The sequence below is a fragment of the Hemiscyllium ocellatum genome, chromosome 8 (genome assembly GCF_020745735.1).
Source record: "Hemiscyllium ocellatum isolate sHemOce1 chromosome 8, sHemOce1.pat.X.cur, whole genome shotgun sequence".
NCBI lineage: Eukaryota > Metazoa > Chordata > Chondrichthyes > Orectolobiformes > Hemiscylliidae > Hemiscyllium > Hemiscyllium ocellatum.
The window spans coordinates 69,969,424-69,990,997 of NC_083408.1; the positions used below are offsets into that span (position 1 = coordinate 69,969,424).

General features: G+C 40.5%; 1 protein-coding gene across 6 annotated transcripts in view; it reads left to right on the top strand.

The window, feature by feature from the left end:
* The window catches only part of fermt2 (FERM domain containing kindlin 2), a 149,995-nt gene that overhangs the window by 117,354 nt on the left and 11,067 nt on the right, over nt 1-21,574 (top strand). For all 6 annotated transcript variants that reach the window (XM_060829157.1, XM_060829155.1, XM_060829158.1 and 3 more), the window contains 3 exons: nt 2,647-2,771; nt 4,690-4,796; nt 7,955-8,176. In XM_060829157.1, the coding sequence (XP_060685140.1) occupies nt 2,647-2,771; nt 4,690-4,796; nt 7,955-8,176 (454 nt within the window). The remainder of the gene's footprint in view (nt 1-2,646; nt 2,772-4,689; nt 4,797-7,954; nt 8,177-21,574) is intronic.

Below are 21,574 nucleotides of genomic sequence, written 5' to 3' on the forward strand. Positions count from 1 at the left end.
CCATTTTGACCAATGTAACCCTTTTGAGAGTCTTTCTTTATAAAATTAAAAGCAATATTTTTTTTCTCTTGAGCTGGCAAACAGATAAAACTTATAGAATGTTAGCAGGTGGGATATATGTTTTATTCTGATTTTGCTATAATTGTGTGAAATGTGTGTTATATCAGTAAATTTTTTTTGCTTAAACAAATGTCATCCTTTTGTTTGGGAAGCGACTGTACTGCTACTACAAGGGTTTTTGCTTTGAAGTTGAAACTTGTTCTGCTCAATTTTAAACTATGAATAAACCTGATCTGATGTTTTTGAATCTCATCTGATTCGAGCCTCAAGAAATTGCTGTTTATGTGTATTTTAAGCAGCAGGAGCCTTTTACCAATTTTGTTGAAACTAATCGAGAAGTAACTCTTTTAGGGGTAGTGAAGTTAGTAAACATTTTTTAGGAAAGGCATTGTGAATGTTGCTGGATGAATAATGAATTCAAAGCCATTATTGTGTTTGGCAGTAATTACCCTTGTCTCATTTGGCCCTTCGGTCAGCACAATCATTTCATAGCTCTTAAGCCTGCACCCATCACGTTGATACATATAATGTAAGAGTTCTCTGATCTATTGTGGCATGTAACCTTTTCCAAAGCACAGTAATATGTTCCATTATTTTGCAGCCCTGTGGCACTGATTTTTCTATCTGAACTGTTTCAGCATGATGAGGTTGCAGTGAGTTGTTGTCGGCTGTGTCCCCCGAAGTAATCCCCTACATTACTGGAAAGTTGAAATAATAGGAATGTTGCAGGGTGAAGGAATCTTGACAGCTGCTTTTGAAACCAGCACTGATTTGATCTTTCTACAGTGATCACACATAAACTCGACGTTAATTGAATGATGGCTTTTTGCTGTTGATGAAAGCGGCTGGTGCCATCAGGGCTAAATCAGTGCAGTCTATATAAGTGTTGGTATCTATGGGAAAGGTGATCTGTTTGTTGACTGTGGAAAGTAGGGCATTGGTGACTAGCTTCATACACTTGCACATTGCATGCTGGGAATGTGGGAGATGTACTGCGTTTTGGGCAGTGTATATATATATATATATATATATTATATATAAAATATATATAAATAAATAACATGTGGTTAGTAACTTTGACAGCTAATGGAAAGCATAGTCACCTGATCCAGCAAACAGCAAACCTCTACCTCTGAAATTCCCTGTCAACGACTCTCCATTTCTCCACCACTTTTTTTTCTTTTAAAGTGCTTATTAAAAGCAATCTCTTTGAGCAAGTGTAAACCATCTGAATTGCTATTACTTTATGTGGCTGGTGTCCCATAATATTATTGTGAAGCTACAGTTTAATACATTGAAAGTAATATGTAGGTGTTACTGGTAGTGCTCTGCTTTGCTCAACCATTTTTCCGAAGTAACAACACATCAATGACATTGTGAAAGTTTATTCAGGATGAGCAAGGCAAAAAAAATGACAAAAGCAATCTCCAATCTGAAAAATGCTTTTAGGGCCATGATGCATAATAGCATACAACCTCTAGTAAATGGAATGCTTCCAGTGTTGCATGTTGTCAAATACACAACTCCAAGGTTTTGTCAACTGGATTGACTGTTGGCTAGAAATTCTGAACAACAAAGGTCAAATAACATCATGGCCCTAGTAATATCGCAGGATTCTAATTCACAACCATTCCTGAGGTACTGACTTACCTCCAGATGAATGCTTGAATCAATGAAAGTAACTCCAGAATGAAAATGCAACCAGTGGGAATGGCTGGTCAATTGCCAAAACCTCCACCCTGTCATGCTTTGTTCACACAAAAACCGAAAGAATTGTGAATGCTATAAATCAGAAACAAAAACACAAATAGCTGGAAAACCTCAGCAGGTCTGGCAGCATATGTGGAGAGAGATCAAAGTGAAACAGTTCTGAGGAATGGTCATTGAACCTGAAACATTAACTCTGCTTTCTGTCCACAGGTACTCCCAGACCTGCTGAGCTTCTCCAGCTATTTCTGTTTTTGTGCCTTGCTCACATGTTGAGTTAAAATCTATAATTTCTGTTTCTCATATTCCCTCCTAAGCAGTTAAATTTATTGCAAATCTCACTTTACAGCATGATGAGTTTCCAATAGCTAGCTGTTTTTTTTTTAACAAGAGTGTAGTACAGTCTTAACCTCCGTTCTCAGGGGACCAATTTCTCAGTGCTGAGTGGCAAGTTCACTGTTTGCATTTGAAATCTAAACCCTCCTACATTATTCACAATCCTAATGCCCTTTGCAGATATCTATGAAGTACAAGAATATATTGCAGTTGTAGCGTTTATTTTTCTTTATGGTAAAGTTTAAAACAAATGAAAAAATGAAAAAACTTTCCCATAAAAATAAATTAATCACTTTAAATAATCCATTTAATCAGAGGAAGAGGGTGGTGGTGACGGTATGTTCCTTCCCTAGCGAAGAAGATTGAGAATTTATTTTGATGTTGCATCAAATTATTTGCAAGAATGCTGACTATTTGACTGGAGGCAACCAACATGGGTCAGTACATTGTCAGCTGGAAGTTATAAGATCATCCTGCGAATTCTTAAACTTGTGTTGTCCTACAAGTGACTTGTTATAAATAATTCTTTTTTGCCTTCTGTAGACCAAAGAAATTAACACTCAAAGGTTACAAGCCATATTGGTGCACGTTTAAAGACACATCCATTTCATGCTACAAAAGCAAAGATGAATCCCATGGACCTCCAGCTCATCAGATGAACTTGCGAGGTAAGACCTTAATTTTATTGTATCAAAATGCAATGGTATTTAGTATCTGCTGGTGAATGTATAAAAGCATACTTTCATTAATAACTAACTATTTGTTGCAAAATCATCTCAACTTTTTTGACAGTTCCCTCCTGTCCTACATTTTTAGGCATAGTTTCCAATACTTCCTTTGTACTTATGTTTATCCTATCCTTGCAATTCGAAGAAATATCTTGGAATGTGAGTCATGCCATAGAATCCGGCTGAAAATGTGTTGCTGGTTAAAGCACAGCAGGTTAGGCAGCATCCAAGGAATAGGAAATTCGACGTTTCGGGCATAAGCCCTTCATCAGGAAGGGCTTATGCCTGAAACGTCGAATTTCCTATTCCTTGGATGCTGCCTAACCTGCTGTGCTTTAACCAGCAACACATTTTCAGCTGTGATCTCCAGCATCTGCAGACCTCATTTTTTACCCATGCCATAGAATCCCTAAAGTATGGAAATGGGTCGTTTGGCCCACGCCGACCCTCTGAAGAGTATCCCACCAGACCCATCCCTCTACCCTGTGGCTGTAACCCTGTATTTCTCATGTCTAATGCATCTAACCCACACATCTCTGAACATTGAGTAATTTAGCATGTCCAATCCACCTAACTTGCACATCTTTGGGCTGTGGGAGGAAACCAGAGCTCCTGGCGGAAACCCACACAGGCACAGAGAGAGCATACAAACTCCACACAGTCACCCAAGGGTGGAATCGAATCCGGGTCCCTGGTGCTGAGAGGCAGGAGTGCTTACCACTGAGCCGCTGTGTCACACATTTCTGTTGGTGTGCTACATAATTGTGGGCGGCACGGTGGCACAATGGTTAGCACTGCTCCCTCACAGCGCCAGAGAGTGGGTGGCACAGTGGTTAGCCGGGTTCAATTCCCGCTTCAGGCGACTGACAGTGTGGAGTTTGCGCATTCTCCCCGTGTCTGTGTGGGTTTCCTCCGGGTGCTCTGGTTTCCTCCCACAGTCCAAAAAAAATGTGCAGGTTAGATGAATTGCCCATACTAAATTGCCCATATTGTTAGGTGAAGGGGTAAATGTAGGGGAATGAGTCTGGGTGGGTTGCGCTTCGGCGGGTCGGTGTGGACTTGTTGGGCCAAAGGGCCTGTTTCCACACTGTAAGTAACAAAAAAAATTGTTCTATTCCTAATTCTATTGTTTTTTTTACACTGTCACAACTTACCTGTATAAGTAGCTATTATCTTTAGCAACAGTATAGCTCACTAGCAACAGAACTAGTTTCCATTTAACTTATCAAGGAAGAGCCATGGAAGCAAAGCAGCAATATTTGGGATCATTTTATTTACTGTCCAAAATTAAGAATAAATGCCATTTAAATAAGCTACAAGAGTGTTTCTGAATGCCAGGACCTGATTGCTATTCACATTTGATTCTAAACTAGATTAGATTAGACTTACAGTGTGGAAACAGGCCCTTCGGCCCAACAAGTCCACACCGACCCGCCGAAGCGCAACCCACCCATACCCCTACATTTACCCCTTACCTAACACTACGGGCAATTTAGCTTAGCCGATTCACCTGACCCGCACATCTTTGTGACTGTGGGAGGAAACCGGAGCACCCGGAGGAAACCCACACAGACACGGGGAGAACGTGCAAACTCCACACAGTCAGTTGCCTGAGTCGGGAATTGAACCCGGGTCTACAGGAGCTGTGAGGCAGCAGTGCTAACCACTGTGCCACCGTGCTGCCCACTAGGTGCTAAGCATTTCCATGCATTCATTTGAATTTTGTTCGAAACTGATGGATGAATCAGTTGCCAACTCCCCGTATTAAATCCACAAGTTGAATTTTTCTAAAGTAAGCCATCTTCATACTCTTGACCATGAAGCTACAAGTGATATTTGGTTTAATTTCATGTAACAGGTTGTGAGGTGACTCCCGATGTCAACATATCTGGCCAAAAATTCAACATCAAGTTGCTGATTCCAGTGGCAGAGGGGATGAATGAAATTTGGCTCCGCTGTGATAATGTAAGTATTAATCCTGCATTTATCTCCTTTTTTAGAATCCAAGTGGAACTTACTCCAAAGAAAGATATTTACACTTCTTTCATGTGAACATTTATCTTGAAAGAAAATGCACATTTACTGTAATCCTTTTAAAATCTGATTAGGCTCTGAGAATAATTTCTAGTTTCAAGTTAACTTTCATTTCCTGTTAAGATTTCAAATTTGTTATTTATGCTTGTTTTGGTTAGTCAGAAGTTGACTATGTTGGATAAGTACGTACTTATTTTGTTAAGAGTTTAGATGGAGAGGAATTTGTTAAGCATGTATAAGAAAATTTTCTGATTCAGTTTGTGGATGTACCTACTAGAGAAGGTGCAAATCTTGACCTACTCTTGGGAAATAAAGCAGGGCAGGTGGCTGAAGTGTCAGTGGGGAAGCACTTTGGGGCCAGTGACCATTATTCTATTAGATTTAAAATAGTGATGGAAAAGGGATAGACCAGATCTAAAAGTTGAAGTTCTAAGTTGGAGAAAGACCAATTTTGAAGGTATTAGCCAAGAACTTTCGAACGCTGCTTGGGGGCAGATGTTCGCAGGTAAAGGGACGGCTGGAAAATGGGAAGCCTTCAGAAATGAGATAAAGAGAATGCAGAGAAAGTATATTCCTGTTAGGGTGAAAGGAAAAGCTGGTAGGAATAGGGAATGCTGGATGACTAAAGAAATTGAAGGTTTGATTAAGAAAAAGAAGGAAGCATATGTCAGGTATAGACAGGAGAGATTGAGTGAATTCTTAAAGTATAAAGGCAGTTGGAGTATACGTAAGAGGGAAATCAGGAGGGCAAAACGGGGACATGAGATAGCTTTGGCAAATAGAATTAGGGAGAATCCAAAGGGTTTTTACAAATACATTAAGGACAGAAGAGTAATTAGGGAGAGAATAGAGGCCCTCAAAGATCAGCAAGCTGGCTTTTGTGTGGAGCTGCAGAAAATGGGGGAGATAACAAATGAGTATTTAACATCAGTATTTACTGTGGAAAAGGATATGGAAGATATAATTGTAGGGAAATAGATGATGACATATAGTAAAATGTCCATATTACAGTGGAGGAAGTGTCGGATGTCTTGAAATGCATAAAAGTGGATAAATCCCCAGGACCTGATCAGGTGTGCCCTAGAACTCTGTGGGAAGCTAGAGAAGTGATTTCTGGGCCTCTTACTGAGATATTTATATCATCGATAGTCACAGGTGAGATGCCAGAAGACTGAAAGTTGGCTTACGTGGTGCCACTGTTTAAGAAGAGTGAGAAGGGCAAGCCAGAGAAATATAGACCAGTGAGTCTAACGTGGACAAGTTGTTGGAGGGAATCCTGAGAGACAGGATGTACATGTATTTGGAAAGGCAAGGACTGATTTAGTATAGTCAACATGGCTTTGTGCATGGGAAATCATGTCTCATGAACTTGATTGGGTTTTTTGAAGAAGTAACAGAGGATTGATGAGGGCAGAGCAGTAGATGTGATCTATATAGACTTCAGTAAGGCATTCGACAAGGTTCTCCATGGGAGACTGATTAGCAAGGTTAGATCTCATGGAATACAGGGGCAACTAGCCACTTAAATACAGAACTGGCTCAAAGGTAGAAGACAGAAGGTGGTGGTGGAGGGTTGTTTTTCAGACTGGAGGCCTGTGATCAGTGGAGTGCCATAAGGATTGATGCTGGGTCCTCTACTTTTTGTCATTTACATAAATGATTTGGATGCAAACATAAGAGGTACAGTTAGTAAGTTTGCAGAAGGCACCAAAATTGGAGGTAGAGTGGATAGTGAAGAAGGTTACCTCAGATTACAACAGGATCTTGACCAGATGGGCCACTGGGCTGAGAAGTGGCAGATGGAGTATAATTCAGATAAATGTGAGGTAGTACATTTTGGGAAAGCAAATCTTAGCAGGACTTATAGGTCCTAGGGAATGCTGAACAAAGAGACCTTGGAATGCAGGTTCATAGCTCCTTGAAAGTGGAGTCACAGGTAGTTAGGATAGTGAAGAAGGCGTTTGGTATGCTTTCCTTTATTGGTCAAGAGTATTGATTACAGAGGCTCATGTTGCGGCTGTACAGGCCATTGGTTAAGCCACTTTTGGAATATTAGGGGACAACATTTTCACACAGAGGGTGGTCCGGGTATGGATGAGTTGCCAGAGGAAGTGGTGGAGGCTGGTACAATTGCAGCATTTAAGAGGCATTTGGATGGGTATATGAATAGGAAGGGTTTGGAGGGATATGGGCCGGTGCTGGCAGGTGGGACTAGATTGGGTTGGGATATCTGGTCAGCATGGAGAGGTTGGACCAAAGGAGCTGTTTCCATGCTGTACATCTCTATGACTCTATGGTTAAAAACTGATGTGAATATTAATGTATTTTTTTATTAAAGTGAACTTCAAGTGAAATGTTGAGAAAAAAATTCACCATGAGAAACATGTCTAAGCAAAATGCTTTTCATTCTACTCAAATCCACATTTTTCTTTGTTCAGCATTTCAAAGTGAAATGTGTTACAGGTGAACTATCTGAGTGACTAAATAACAAAGGTGCGTCGATTGCACATATCCATGAAACAAAATCTCCAAACAAAATTCTAAACACCCTGAACAACCTCTTAATCCCATGTAATAGAAGTGAAATTTGGTTTACTTCATCAAAATAAATCATTGAGCCGAATTATGTACTGCCAAAATTGATGAACATGATTCATGACAAAATTGTGTAATTAACGTAGAACGTGATTTATTCAGCCTGCCTAATAAAACCACTTGAGCACCATTTGTTTACTGCCTGTATCTTTTGAATCTTTGGTCGGCAGTTGCCCTTGTGTGGCCGTGTGACATGATTAGACAATGATAAGTTAACTTTAATAAATACATTGTGATAGTAATGTAACACACCACTTATTTGTACATGATACTGGAGATATATTCCACTGATACTGATGCCAATGAGACTTTTCTTATAGCTTTTCTATTTAGTGTGGGGGAGAAAAATGAATATAACATGATCATGGTAGATAGTTTAAATAGAGTTTTTTTTGGTAAATGTTGTAATCCAAGAGAAAGTGAATATTTGAAACATTTTATATTGGAATATTATATATTCCTTTTGAAGTTAACATTTTGATTCGTTTCACAAGGAAAAGCAGTATGCACAATGGATGGCAGCCTGCAGATTAGCATCAAAGGGCAAGACGATGGCAGACAGCTCATATAGTCTTGAGGTGCAGAATATCTTGTCGTTTTTGAAGATGCAACATTTAAACCCTGATCCTCAAGTTATTCCAGACCAGAATTCAACAGACATCAATCCAGAATGTCTTGTGTCTCCTCGCTACTTGAAAAAGTATAAAAATAAGCAGGTATTTTACTGAAATCATTTTCTGCTGGCTTATAACTAGCATGCAACTTCATTTTGTTTCATCCCACAGCATGACATAATTGCCTTTGATAAGTTATGAATGAGTATCTTGGTTGAAAATCTAAAAACATACAAACCTTTTCAGCCTTAAAACCTATAAGCACATTAAGCATGCATAGTATCAACTTTGTTCCAAGACAAACTTGGAAAACTTGAATATCATTAAATTTTCAGGATTATTTCACTATCCTTCGATCAGAGATGGCATTATGCTGTCACTATCGGTAGTGTTGGCTTTAGTGTATCAGTTTGTTTTGCTTAGCTGTATATAGGTTATGATGTGGTCGAAACAGTACTCTGTCTTTCACTAATTATTTCTTACCACCTGGCTTATGGATGGCCACCTAATCCCAAGAGTTTTACTTTACATGCCTTATTTTATAGTGCATAGAAACCTTGGTCAGAAACTTTCATTTCCCTACTGAGTAACTACCTCCTTTCACCTTAAAAAGTTTTGAGGTTATTTGCAAGAAATATTTTTGCAAACTCTCCCCAGTTCAACTGAATTGAATAGTATTTGCTGAAATGGAACCCTGTAAAACTGTTGCAGTTCAAGATAGATAATTGAATCAAGTAATAATTCTCCTGATTCTAATGTGAGATTGGGAGCATTTTTGCAGTTTGGTGATTCTTGAAATTTTATTTCCTGGAAGTTTCTTAACTGAAATATCTGTATGGAACATACAGAAATGAGACTAATTTTAGGAAATCTTCTGTAAGAACCATTCTTTCCTCCTTCTCCTCTGCCGCCTAACACCGGCCATGGTTTTATTCACTTGAAAATGCTGAACAGTTCCAAATGTACTACAGATTATAATAACAATCAATTTAACAATTGATTGGGCCGGAAATGTGGCTCACTGCTTCAGATTCCCTGGAAACTAAATGAACCTGTCTAGGCATGCATGGGGGCAACTGTTCCCTGGTGCACTCATCTTCTCCATGGTAACATCTTGGCTAATCAATGTCAATTTCCCAACCACTCAGTATCTGTTATCAAACGCTATATAAATTATTGTTCTTTTTGAATTTGGTAATTTTGCATCTGGGTGGTAGGTGCCAGGAACACGTTGCCAGCAGAGGTAGTAGAGGCATGCGCAGTAGATTCATTTTAAGATGCATCTGGATAGATGCATGAGTAGGTTGGGAGCAGAGACATACATATGCTTCGGAAATGGGCAACAGGTTAAGACAGTGGATTTGGATTGGCTCAGACTTGGAGGGCCAAAGGGCCTGTTCCCGGACTGTAAATTTTCTTTGTTCTTTCTCCTATCTGTCCTGACAAATGTTAGACTAAAAGCTTTGATAGCAGGTTCATTTTTTTTATTCAGCAGTACTCTGGTTCTGTACAACCAAGCCACCATTGATATATGTTGCCAAGGACGATAGAGAGCATTCCCATACTTTAAAATGGTGTCTTTCAATCATACTTGCCTACCTGAGAGGTTAGATGGGCCATCAGTTTAACAGCTCAGCTGAAAATTAGCATTCTTGCCTGTGTAATATTCCCATAATATTTCATTGTGCTAGATTTTATGTTTAAGTCTGTATCATGGAAATTGAATCCATAATCTTCTGACGCAAAAGGAAATGCAACATAGCTGACACCCAGGTTGACACCTTCAAATCTTCACAAATGTTGAATTCTTAATGAAAAACAACACATTCATGTCCCTATTTTGGGGATAGGATATGATTCCCAACTGGATTATTTTAGGTTGGAAGTATGGAAAAAGTTGACACACTTAGAAGACTTGAGGATCATCTGGGATTAATTAATTATTTGAAGTTTTCTGAATCAGTAAAGGATACATGGCCTGCTGGTATTTATCATCTATTTACCTTCTGGGCACATCTCTTAATGGGTTTATGACTTAAAATCCTGCAGTTATTGCAATAATTTAATAACTTCAGTGATGCTTACATTTCACATTGAGACAATAAGGCAATATTTAAAATTTTGGAGTTTAGATGCAAAACTACTTCTGACTACCAATTTGAAAAATATAAAATCACACTTTTATGCTCAATAGTTAACAAAAGTCAAATCTTCAGATTAATAAATTGACTTAATACCAAGCATCTACAAGCCAGTCCATTTTCCTTCACACTTTTCTGCTGCCAGTTTGCTCATTACAAACCAATCAAATCCTATAGCATTTCTATGGTTCTTGGAAGAAGTACCCTCTTTCTCCATTCCTTCCAACATATTGTTTGGAATCTTGCTAAACCGAGCACTATTAACCCATTTTTGAGTTCTTGTTTTGGTTGCTCCTTTTTCAAATAAGGGCTCCAGTATTTTAGAAGGTCATTTGATTGGGGGCATTTGTTGGAACCTTTCACTGGCTCTGTTTAAAAAAAAAACTGCCTGTTTTTAATTATATACCTGTAACATCCAGAAAATGGAAGCGTATACAATTGGAGGTAACAAGTGATGTAAATGATTGTGGGTGGCAAGATAGAGAATAGGGTTGTATAGAAGATTCTCTGGTTGGCAGGATGTTGCAGTGCCATTCCTCAGGAATTTGTATAGGGACCTTAATATCAGCATTCATTACAAATGACTTGGATAAAGAAGTTGGGAGTTACGTCTTCAGATTTGCACACAGTTTGTTGTGATCTAGGAGCAAAAAGCTACAAAAGGATATAGAAGGCTGATTAATTGGGCAAAACAATGCCAAGCATATTTCAATTTTAATAAATGTGAGCTCATCAGTTTTTGATTTGAAGAAGAATTGGAATTTTTTTTAGTAACATAAACCTATTTTCTCTTCTAAAACCTAAAGCTGCCAGCTGTACAGATTTTTAAAAGCTGGTTCTCAAAAATCAAAAAAGCCATTGGAATGTTGGCCTTTATTTCAAGGGCTTTGGCATTCAACAGTAAGGAAATGATTGTCAAGTTGTACAGAACCTTGGTCAGACCCTAATTGGGATACTGCAATCAGTTTTCAGCATTGCAATTTCACAGAAACTTTTTTGAGGGGTTATTATTCAAATTTGCCAGAATGGAACTGGCACTTGCCATGGTTTGTTTATGAAGTATTCGAAGGGGAAAAGTTTGAAGGATGATGTAATTGAGCTGTTTAAAATGGATAAAAAGTTTTCTGTTGAGAAACTTTAATATTAGAGCTCCATCACTAAAGTTTGAAATCAGGAAGTACATTTTCACATAAAGGATAGTGGAAATCTCAAACTTCTGCTTGCCCTGCACAGATCATCTGCACTTATACCCACCTTGTGAATGCCAGCATAAAATCACTAATTGCACACATTGCTGCAGGGAAAGGTTGATTCTAACTAATCACTTTTTTTTCAAGAGAATGTACTGTGTTCCACGTGCAGAGATGTGCAATGGGAAGTCCACATCTCCACTCTCCCTCATAGCTCAGTGGACTGCTGAGAGAAGCAACACAAAATGCTGCCTCTCAAGTTGAACCTTGTCCAATAGGGAGCTCAAGTATTTTGGGACAATTTAGCAGTCTACATAAACTCTGAAATACTGAATGCTAATGGAAGGATGGAAAAGAAATATCTCAAGATTGCTCCCAACCTGTTGTCTATCATGAAACTTTACTACACAACACTTGCCTGTCAAATGTTGATAGAATCTGAGAGAGCAACCGACTCAGAGCACCATCTGATGTTAGTGCGTAATCTCAGTTACTACTGCTTTTTCTCTAAGTGTAAAGTGTAGAATTGCCTGAAGGTACCCAGCATATAATCATGAAGAAACATTTCTTCAGTGGCTGAAAAGTTCAAGGACTATAAATATAACCAGGTCCATGTGGAGTTGGACTGACCAGAGACTGCTTGCCAGAAAGCCAACAGTAATTCATATAATGAAAGAAATCCAGCTGTTTTGTGTTGAAAGAAGATTTTAATACTCTTGCTGGACTACACATTGCCCTGTCATACTCTCTAGGGCATTGCTCCTCGTCAATGTCATGATCCTCATCCTCATCCCCATCTTCCATCTTCAGAAGATTACTATTGGTTGCCTATTTCCTATGTATCCAGGACATGCTCCCATTTGTTGGTTCCAATTGTGAAGGTCACAACATGCCACAATGAAGAGAAACACTTTCTGGTCTGTACTGAAACACCCTGCTGGAGAGGTCCAGGCATTGACATCTCATCTCAAGGAGGCATATGGGCTACTCCATGTTAGCCCTGATGGGCTGCTATGATTCAAAGTTCTGTGTCGTGTTTAGGGGAGTAATCCTGGTCGTCCAGCAGCTGTTCCTACATGGCCTGGGGATCTTGGAAGGAGGCAGAAGCCTGCGGGTTCTCTACTGTGTATGTATCATACTGATCTCAGGACATCTGACAGACCTCCAAATCCTGCAACAATGATCACATAGAAATTGAGCATTAATGGAATGGAAACCTTTTCTGTTGACAGACTCTGCAGGTTGCTGATAAGCTACTCTCAAAATGAATACAATCTGGAAGATCCTGCTTCTAGGGAAAGCTCAACAATGGTAAAGAATCTGATTGTCAGGTTGCTTGAGCATTAATAATAACCTAAATGCCTTTATGGGTTGAGGATTGGGAATGCCACACAGGGCTCCACTTGCTCCTTGAAACAAGCCTCTGGCATGAAAATATAACATAGCTGTAACTTTGACTGTCAAAGAGTTGGGATAACTGTCCATTCTTCCCATGTACTTAACGTACTGCAGCAGATGGCACAGTTTGGTGATGATGGCAAAGGAAATCATTGGTCCTGACAGCCAACAACGATCGTTGTGAGATTAGTGCACGTGAGGTCTGGTCACCTTTCTCTGCCTCCTTGGGGGCTCTTTGCTGCTCCTCATCCTTTTCAGAGGGGAGGCAGTACAGCAGCCACTAGAGATTGCTGGATTTGACGACATTGTAATTGCTCTCACTTCTTCAGTACTGTCTTTATCTGTGTGCAGCAAAGCCACAATGAATTCACTGACTACAATATCTATGTCTGATGCATAAGCTAGTAATCTGTGGGGAAGGTCACAAACAGAACAATATTTCAAAAGCAGTTCTTCTGAGTCCTTGCATCAGTCGTTAGTCAGGACATAACATGTAATTTTGTATGTGCATGGAGGCATTGTCATGCCCCAATGAGGAAATCTTGCGTAACCTTATCCAGATGTATGTTGCAGAACCGAAGTGGTGCACATTAATTCACTATCATAGCAGTCCTTCCTCTCAAATAAGGCTATCCTTGAACATCACAGACCAAGTGCTTGCATACTTGCAGTTGTGTGTGTAAATGTGGCAGCTCCAAAATGTTGCAGTCCAAGTGGTTCAGAATTGGCAAACCTTGGTTAAGACTTTTAGATGCCATTTTGATGAGATTTAGTTATGTGACATAAGGTAATTATTACAAACTGTGCACCGGGCATGATACTTTAGACCATAATTTTTGAACAGTGCCTACCACACTCCAAAGAGAGAGATTAATTTACTCCACCATTTTGTCTCATTATTGTTCAATTGACTTTGGATCAAAGATGGCAAAGTTTCAACTTTGTCTCAAGTGATTGTTAGCTCCACCTGAAATACAGAATGACTACCCCATCCAATCCTCCTTGTTCCCTGTTGCTATATATGTCCCCAGTGACCTTGCACCCTCCCTTTCTGTTCATCGTCCTCCATATAACGATTAAAGAAAGAAGAACAGTACAGCCCAGGAACAAGCCCTTCGGCACACCAAGTGTGTGCCTATACACACAGTCATAGAGTCTTCGAGATGTACATCATGGAAACAGACACGTCAGTTCAACTCGTCCATGTTTAGATTAGATTACTTACAGCGTGGAAACAGGCCCTTCGGCCCAACAAGTCCACACCGACCCGCCAAAGCGCAACCCACCCATACCCCTGCATATACCCCTTACCTAACACTACGGGCAATTTAGCATGGCCAATTCACCTGACCCGCACATCTTTGTGACTGTGGGAGGAAACCAGAGCACCCGGAGGAAACCCACGCAGACACGGGGAGAACGTGCAAACTCCACACAGTCAGTTGCCTGAGGCGGGAATTGAACCCAGGTCCCTGGCGCTGTGAGGCAGTAGTGCTAACCACTGTGCCACCGTGCCGCCTAAATGTTGTCTTTCCTAATCTAATCTAGTCCCATTTGCCAGCACTTGGCCCAAATTCCTCTAAACCCTCTAATTATAGACCCATCCAGATGCCTTTTAAATGTTGTAGTTGTACCAGCCTCCACCACTTCATCTGGCAGCTTATTCTATACTCTCACCACCATCAATGTGAAAAAGTTACCCCTTAGGCCCCTTTTAAGTTTTTCTCCTCTCACCCGAAACCTATGCACTCTAGTTCTGGACTCCCCACCCAGGGAAAATACGTCGCCTGATTACCCTAACCATGCCCCTCATGATTTTATAAACCTCTTATAAGGTCACCCCTCAGCCTCTGATGCTCTAGGAAAAACAGCCCCAGCCTATTTAGCCTCTCCCTACAACTCAAACCCTCCAAACTTGGCACCATTCTTGTAAATCTTTTCTAAACCTTTTCAAGCTTCACAACATTGTCCAATAGGAGGGAGACTAGAATTGTATGCAATATTCCAAAAGTGGCCTAACCAATGTCCTATATAGCTGCAACATGACCTCCCCAATTCCTATACTCAAAGCTCTGACCAATAAAGGAAAACATACCAAACACCTCCCTCATTATCCTATCTGCCTACAACTCCACTTTCAAGGAACTATGAACCTGCGCTCCAAGGTCTTTTTGTTCAGCAACATTCCCGAGGACTTACCATTAAGTATATAAATCCTGCTAAGATTTATCTTGCCAAAATGCAGCATCTTACATTTATCTAAATTAAACTCCATCTGACACCCCACAGCCTATTAGTCCATCTGATCACGATCACATTGTATTCTGAGGTAACCTTCTTTGCTGTCAATTATACTTCCAATTTTGGTGGCATATGCAAACTTACTAACCATGCCTCCTATGGTCACGTCCAAATCAAGTCCTTCTAAATTAAAAATCTTTTGCCTCTAAGCAGTCCATATCCTTCTATTCCTTGCCTATTCACAAATGTCAAGATGCCTATCGGATGTTGCTGTTATATCTGCTACTACTACCACCACCTCTGGCAGCATGTTCCAGGCACTTTCTCTGTGTAAAAACAAAAACTTACCTCTCACATCTCCTTTAAACTTGCCCCTTTACCTTAAACCTAAGCCATTAGTAAATTACATTAGTAGTCTGGGAAGAAGATTCTGATAATCTATCCTATCCATGCCTGTCATAATTTTGTAAGCTTCTGTCTGGTCACCCCTCAGCCTTCTACATTGAAATGAAAACAAATCAAGTTTGTCCAATCTCTTCTCATAGCTCATACCCTCTAAATCAGGTAACATCCTGGTAAACCTTTTCTGTACCCTCTCCAAAGCCCCCATATTTTTATGATAGACTGACTATAAGAACAGGACACAATATTCCAAATAAGACCTGACTAAAGTTCTATAAAGCTGCAGCATGACTTGCCAGTTACCCTATTCCATGACCATATGTCCTCTTGACTACCTTATTCACTGTGTTGCCACTTTGAAGGTCTGTGGATATGTAGGCCAAATAACTCTGTATGCTTCTAAGAGTTTTGCCATTTAGTGTATGCTTCCCTCCTGCATACATGTTCTAAAATATCACTTCACATTTATCCAAATTAAAATTCAATTGCCATTTCTCCACCCAAGTCTCCAGCCTATCTAGATCCTGCTGTATCCTCTAGCAATCCTCCTCAAAATCCACAGCTCCCCAAATCTGATGCTGAACTGAGTTGATAAAGTGTGGCATTGGAAAAAGCACAGTAGTTCATACAGCATCTGAGGAGCAAAGTGTCAATGTTTTGGGCAGGACCCTTCAGGACTGGGGCTGGGGAAGGGGGGATGAGAGATAAATTGGGGGGTGGGATTTGGGAACGGTAGGTGGAATGGTGATAGATGGGCGAAGGTAGGAGGTGATGGTGATAGGTTGGTGGGAAGGAAGATGGACTGAAAGGTCAGGTCAAGAGGGTGGATCTGAATCAGGGTTGGACCTGGGTGGGGTGGGGAGGGAAGATATGGAAACTGGTAAATTCAATGTTCATGCCGTATGGTTGTAAGTTCCCAAGGTGGAAGATGAAGTATTTCTTCTCCAATTTGTGGGTGGCCTTGTGTAGGTAGTGGAGGAGGCCCAGAATAGATATGTCCTCCAGGGATTAGGAGGTGGAGTTGCAGTGGATGGCTATTGGAAGGTGAAGTTGGTTGATGCGTATGAACCAGAGATGTTCTCTGCACTGTTCCACGGGTTTGCGCGAGGTCTATTTGTTGTAGAGAAGACTACATCAAGAGCACCAGATATACAAGTAAACTTAATAATCAGACCACCTATATTCCCCTCCACTATATTACAAACAACACTGATCCCCATAGAGGACCACTGGTGACAAATCTCCAGTCAGAACAACAGCCTCTGCCTTTTGTGATCAAATCCGTTATGTATCCATCTTACCAGCTCAGCTCATTGTTGATCCCAAGTTACTTTTGTATCAGCCTGATGAAGGACCTTGTCAAAGGCACCACGATGATGTAGTGAGCCTGGAGGTTTGCTGATGCTCTCCCACGGACAAGGGCAGGCAGTGAAGGTGTTGTCCATGGAGAGTGCATGGTCTTTCTGGTGAAGATGATTATCTACTTGCTCGAAAGTGCTGCGAGCTGCCTCCAAGTTACCATTCTGACTTTAATGTGAGGAGTTGGTGCTGTGTTGTTTCTTGATGAAGGAGAGCAGAATTGTACACTACATGCAAATGAGGTGAGTCAAGTGAGTAAAGAGATGCAAATGCATGGAAGTAAGGTAATCTCCACCCATTTAACAAGATTTGATGAAACCTTAAGGGGAAACTTAGAATTTTCTCTACATCGAGAATCTAATTTTTTTTTCATTGTTGCCTGTATGTTCCCAACTTTCTTGCCATTACCCAAACTGCTCCAGGGAGTAGTGAATTTCTCCATGTCTATTCATGAAGCCTTGAAAGATCAAGTAATAGTTGTTTGAGGAGGAAATCCTTTTTTGAAAATGTTAGCCTGAGACAGAGACAAAGCCTATTGTAACTGATGATATTATGTACTCATTCTGTATGCAGTTATAATATGCATCTACTTTGATTACTGCTGGAAAATGTATGTGTGCTCTGACTTATCACGTGACATGCATGACTTCACAAGTTTGGGGGCATTGAAAGTTATAACTGCAATTTTATTATCCTAAAAGATTACTATTTAAACAAATACTAAATTTCAAGATAATTTCTGCCTCATTTGAAGGCTGTAGCTATAAATTACAGACGGAAGAACAGCCTCATTTTTAATAGTTGAAATGTTTGAATTTGAGCATCTTTAGACCTGTCCTACAGAGATTTTCTGGCACCACCAGCAGTAAATTCGGTATGTAAAGCACTGAGGAGTGGTTGAATGATGCAGGCACGTGTACAAGTCCCCTTTTATACAATATTTGGTCAAGGAATAGGTAAGGGTGAAACACACAATAGTGAGGGGTCTTTTTGTTTGCACACCCCCAATAAGCCTTACTTTATTATCCAGATGTCAATTTAGAGATTGGTTAATGGTGTTTCCACAATTTGCATGGATAACCCAAATGGTGAAAAATTACAAATACAAATACCTGCACTGAAAAGCTATGCAAAGATTCCTGGTTCAGCTGTGTTTCACTCTGCTGGCATTTCCGATCTGGGAAGAGTGATATATTTGAGGGCAGTTATTGCTGCCCATGTAACAGTTCCTTCCTGTTGGCAGAAGTCTTACAATGACAAAAAAACAGGAAAGAAAAAGTCTGTTTCACACCAAACCAGCATGATTTGATATAAATGAGCTTTTGTATTCCTCGAATTTGTCCAGCAGAATGAGTCACCAAAAATATGCAGCAATGTACTAGGCAATGCACAGGATATCTGTACAGACTTTGTACAGCAATGATCAAGTCCAAGGTTACAAAGTTCAGAGCTATAAACATTCATCTGATACATTCTCCTTTTTTTTATTTTTCAAAACAAATACTTCGAGTTATAAAAGCAAGATTTTGTCAGATTTATGTTTAGGGATTGAGTTTAATTTTGAATAAATTTGGAGGGAGGAAGAAATGAGGTGCTAGAAGAAGTGATGGAGGCTGGTGCAATTACAACATTTAAAGGCATCTGGATGGGTATATGAATAGAAAAGGTTGAGTGGGATAAGGGCCAAATGCTGGCAAATGGGACTAGATCAGTTTGGCTATCTGGTCGGCATCGATGAGAGTCTGTTCTGTGCTATATAACTATGACCTGTTATGCATTTTTATGGCTTCTGTGTTAAGAGTGAAAGGTGAGGAGATAGGGAGAACAGGTTATTCAATCAGAAGAAGGTGCAAATAGGTAAACTATGAATAAAGCATCTGTGCTCACTTTGATAGAGTCTTAGTTTGGGAAGTGCCAGAAAAATGTAACAAATGTCAGGTGTGGTGACTGGGTATACCAGGGCTTCACAAACTGTGCCTTGCAAAATTGAGTTCTGGAGCTCCAACCAAATCCTAAAAGATGTGTACTTCCTTTTTTAAATCCGGCAAGTTTATTTAAAAATGTGGGCATGGCCTAAGTGGCCAAAACTCACCTAGGAAAGTTCACCGAGATTGGCTCAACATTTTCAGTTAGAAAATGGTTGCCTGAGTGAGGTCCTAATGAAATACTTGGATGTTTTTAAGAAGGTCTAGGGACTATCAGAGTAGCCAAGGCCACTTTGCATATTGACCAGGAAGCAATTCCATGATTCTGCAAGGCCCACCAGTGTCATTTGCCTTATGGGCGAACGTTGAGACAGACAAAGTGAAGGAATCATCAAAATAATCTGGTTTGTGGAATGGGCAGCACTGCTCGTGCCGATTATGAAGCCCAACGGGTCAGTTTGCCTTTGTGGTGATCTTTTAACAAGCAGTGAACTGCATTTTGCAGCTGGATAAATATCGAATCTCTTGTATAGAGGATTTCTACACAAACTTGGCAGGGTGGCTTTTGTTCATGAAGCTGGACATGAGCAATGCGTACTTGCATTTGTGGTTAGATAGGGATTCGCAGAAGTATGGCCCAGGTAATACCCATAAGGGTTTGTACCAATATACAAGACTGCTGTTTGGGATATTGTCAGCCTGTGCTATTTTTCAGTGGATGATGAAGAGCATCTTACAAAGTCTACTCCAGATCACCATTTGTCTAGATGACGTGCTTCTCGCAGGGAAAACTAATAAGGAGCACTTAGAGACCTTGGACATAGTCCTTAGATGTTTCTCCCAGGCAGGCATATACCTTAGAAGAGAATAATGTATTTCTACCACCCCAAATGACCAACTTAGGCTACAGAATCAACAAGACTGAGTTAGTTAGAAGATAAAGAAAGGGCAATCAATGGTGCCCTGACTGCCACATCTGCGGTGGAGCTTAGGTCTTTCCTTGGATTAGTGAATTATTACAATGCCGAGTGCCATCCCTGTCTGGCCACACCCAACCCTGTCTGCCTTCTTCCCCCTCCCAACCATGTCCCCCAGTCCAGCCCTGCCTGCCCCCAACCCCGCCACCTGTTTGCACCGACCCCTCCCCTCCTACACTAACTGGGCAGCCGGACTGGACACCAACAAGACTGCTGCCTTTTGGGGGTTAGGGATGAGTCTCCAAATAGAGCGCAGTGCGCACACATACACACGCAGCCGCACAGTGCACATACACACACGCAGCCACACACACACACACGCAGCCACACACACACAGCCCCCCCCCCCCCACTCCACACACACACACACACACACACACACACACACACACACACACAGCCCCCCACACACAACTTTTTATTGCAACATTTTGACAAGTTCCAACTTTGCCATGTGTAGGAAAATGTTGGAGAGATTATCTGGGGAAGGGGGGGATTTGGGTACACCCCTGTGTAGAACTCCTGGGAAAGTGTGGGGGGGAAGAGAGGGAGGGTGAGAGGTCAGTCATTTGGAGGTGGTGCCTGGGATCCCATCGATGTTCAGGACTGTTCTTGGCAGCATTTCAGTAAGCCGAGTTCGTTTTTAATCTAAAAAAAAGGCGCAATCAGTGTTGGAAACACCTCTTTCATGTAATGTTTCTATCAGGACCTTGACATCTCCTTCGGATAATCCGATTATTTGGATAATTGATATTCAGATAATTAAGGTTCCTCTGTATATAATTTTAAAGCTAAGGTTTTTAAGTTTATTACTGTAAATGGAGAATGTTGATTTCTCGCTGCTTTTTGTGGTCCCTTCACTCTGCTGTTAAAGGTAAAATAGTTACATGCTAATCGTAATTATCACAACCTGTTAATTAGTTTTAGAAAAAGAAGAATTAGCTTGTTGTGAGCATTTGGGGAATTTCTGGAATGTATGTTTATAAGCTAATGAGAGAATGCTAAATTGAGTTCATGGGGCTAATATCAAAGTTCTGCATTGCTTACACTTGCACAAGGCTGTCATAGAATTTTAGCCAGAATTTGCTTGGTGTTATGTACTGCAGTCATCTCTGAAATATTTTCACATTAGCTTTGTCCCATCACTTGCAGAAGGACCAATGTTTCCACTGAGTTTAGGAGTTAGGACGTAACGTTGAGGTTGTACAGGACATTGCTGAGGCCACTTTTGGAGTACTGTGTACGGTTCTGGTTGTTCTGCTATAGGAAGGATATTATTAAATTGGAGAAAGTGCAAAAAAGGTTTACAAGGATGTTATCAGGACAGGAGGGTTTGAAGTAGAAGAAGCTGGATAAGCTGAGACATTTTCACTAGAGCATAGGATGTTGAGGGGTGACATTTTATAGAGGATATAAAATTGTGAGGGGCATGCATAAGGTGAATAGCAAATCGGAGTTCAAAGGTCAAAGGCATAATTTTAAGGTGAGAGGAAAAAGATGTAAAAGAGACCCGAGAAGCAACTTTTTCACGCAGTGTATATGGAATGAACTCCCAGAGGAAGTGGTAGATGCAGGTACAGTTACATCATTTAAAAGACATTTGAAATTTAGAGGGACATGGGCAAAATGCAGACAAGTGAGACAGTGTTTTAATTCGGGGAAACTTGGTTGGAATGGATGAGCTGGACTGAAGAGTTTGTTTCCATGCTGTATGACTCTGTAACATCATGAAGCTTTTCTTTTTGCTCATAGTGAAATTAATTTATGATCCTCAACAGGTTTTGTTTCCTGTCCATTCTCACAACACCCCACAACATGGATTTTTATTAAATGCCCTCGGCTTTTTCTTCTCTCATGGAAATAGTCT